Genomic DNA, 2,550 nt, shown 5'->3' on the forward strand with positions numbered 1-2,550 from the left:
AAATAATTATATTAAATAATTAATTAATTTAATTATTTATTAATATTATTTAATATAATTATTTATTTATTTATTAATATATTAACAATTAAATTAACCCTAAATAATATTAAAAAATCCTAATTGGCAGTGGAAAATATTGTACACATACACCAGTCAAAGCGAACAATAATATTACATTAAATTTGTTCCTAAAATATCTTTAAAAAACATCTATATATAATAATAATTTTAATATTATTTAAATTTTAATATTAAATTTGTGTGGAGGTTGACGTCATCATTTCAACGCGTAGTTATTTAGTCGCGTCACTCTTTGATTATAAAAGCAACATTTCTTCATTACAATTACTCTTAATTTCTTGTATCTCTCTCTAACAATAATGGCACAATCATCGAAGAAGATCTCATTGAAAACAGCCGACAATGTCGTTTTTGAGATTGATCCCTCAATTGCAAAGCAGATGAAAACAGTTCAGTCTTTCATTGATGAAGATGAAGATGTTAAGTTAATTCCTTTACCAAATGTCTTATGTAAGGAACTCCCTTTGATAATTCAGTACTGCAAGAAATACGTTGCTGGAGAGATCACAAAGGAATTTGAAGCAGAGTTTGTGAAAGAGATGACCAATGAAGAAGTGAAGGTTCTCTTCCTTGCAGCAAATTACCTAAACGTTGAAAGGCTTTTTGATTTTTTGAGCCAGATCATTGCAAATCGAATCGAGAACAAGAGTGTGGAGTATGTGCGTAAGTTCTTTGGGGTTGAAAGCGATTTCACTCCCGAAGAAGAAGCCAAACTCCGTAGAGAGAATTCTTGGACTTTCAGCGGAGTTGATGAAGACGACTGAAGATGAATAATTATTATTTTATATTAGGAATTCTTTAATTTTGTCTTTAAATTAGATCTACCAAACATTTTTTCTTTGTATTTTTGTTTTTATTTTTGTAAATTAGATGTATGCCGTGTGATCGAAATCGAACATTTGAAATCTTAATAAATTTTGATTTTTAAAATCTAAAATTTCCATACTTAAGATCAAAATTGTGTGGTCAAATTCACTAACTAAAAGAAATCATGATCTCCTTATTAGTGAATGTAAACCCTAATAAGTGACATTTATTTATTGATATGTCGAATATCCATTTTGTGTTTTTGAAGAAAACCTTCTCACAACAAATAGCATTGCTGATAATTTCGGTAATAACATCAACGAAATAGTTAATTTTTTGTTAAAAAATAAATTGAAATAGTTACTCCTTTTTGCTACCCAACTTTATTTAGTCTTCTCTAGATTTTTGAAACTATAAAGTTTTTTCTCGGAAAAGAACACATTCACAATCTTAAAGTAACTCATTCTGAAGTAAAGTGAGTCTAATAAAATCAAATTCCTCCAAAGTGCTTTGGATGCCCCGTAGTATAGTCTCCAACTCCTTTCTTCTAAAAATATTACCGAAGTGTTCATCATTAAACTTCAAGGAATCCTCTTTCTCACTCGCAAGAGCTGTATCAACTCCACCATTCTCATGTAATCTATTCCAAGCATTAGCAACCACAAAAGAATAATGAGAGTGAGTACACCAAGCAGCTTGAAATATAAAAGGACACCGATCTTTACAAGTAGTCTGATGACAAGAAAGAAGAAGAAGGTTATGGTCTAAACGTCTACGCACAAGGTGTTCGACGGTCGCTTCTTGAAAGCTCATACTCAACTCCAAGTCACAAACTCCTATATCTAACCTTTTAGAAATAGAAACGACCCCCAACACACTTACAATGCTAAGTAAATTTCGAACCAAAGTAGTTAAGATCCATAAACCCTATAACGCCCCAAATTTTTTACAATAATGCTACCAACACCCCCCAAATTGCTATTCACACCCTTCAAAAATTAAAAAAATCAAAATGCCCAAAATGCCCCTGTCATCAATATTACACATTTATTATTCCATAACTCTCATTTATCAATTTTCATCAAACCTCACAACTCACCTACAAAAATCATCATACTTCACTAACTAATACTCAAAATCATTAAAAAGTTACATCACTCACTCATAACCTATAACACATAAGTTTGATAATCACATTGTGGTTAAAACTACATAAAAAGGTATGTTTGTTGCTCTGTATTTTGGTTCGTATTTTTTTTGTAAATCTGGGGATTTTACGTGAACTCAGTTCACGTACGTTTTGGAGTTACGTGAACTGAGTTCACGTATGTTTTAAAAAATTAAAAATGTCATACTCTACGCAAACTGAGTTCACGTACAGCTACGTGAACTCAGATTGCGTAATCAATGGAGTTTGAAACTAGAATCCTCATATTGTACGCAATCTGAATTCACGTACACCTACGTGAACTAAGATTGCGTAATCGTTGAATGTTGAATAATAAGCCACGTACGTGATATGAAATTGCGTATTCAGAAAAAAGTTTGGAAAATAAGTTTTGTACGTGAACTGCAATTCACGTAAGTTTACGTGAACTGAGTTCACGTACGTTTACTAGATTTCAGATCACGTAAACATACGTGAACTCAGTTCACGTA

General features: G+C 31.5%; 1 protein-coding gene across 1 annotated transcript; it reads left to right on the top strand.

Moving 5' to 3' along the window:
- Window positions 1-358: 358 nt before the first annotated feature.
- Window positions 359-1,033, top strand: LOC101509555 (SKP1-like protein 14). Its single transcript, XM_004488714.4, has one exon. It carries the CDS (start codon window positions 384-386, stop codon window positions 846-848), a length of 465 nt encoding a protein of 154 aa, XP_004488771.1. The 5' UTR covers window positions 359-383; the 3' UTR covers window positions 849-1,033.
- Window positions 1,034-2,550: the final 1,517 nt, after the last annotated feature.

This window comes from Cicer arietinum, chromosome 1, assembly GCF_000331145.2.
Source record: "Cicer arietinum cultivar CDC Frontier isolate Library 1 chromosome 1, Cicar.CDCFrontier_v2.0, whole genome shotgun sequence".
NCBI classification, from domain to species: domain Eukaryota; kingdom Viridiplantae; phylum Streptophyta; class Magnoliopsida; order Fabales; family Fabaceae; genus Cicer; species Cicer arietinum.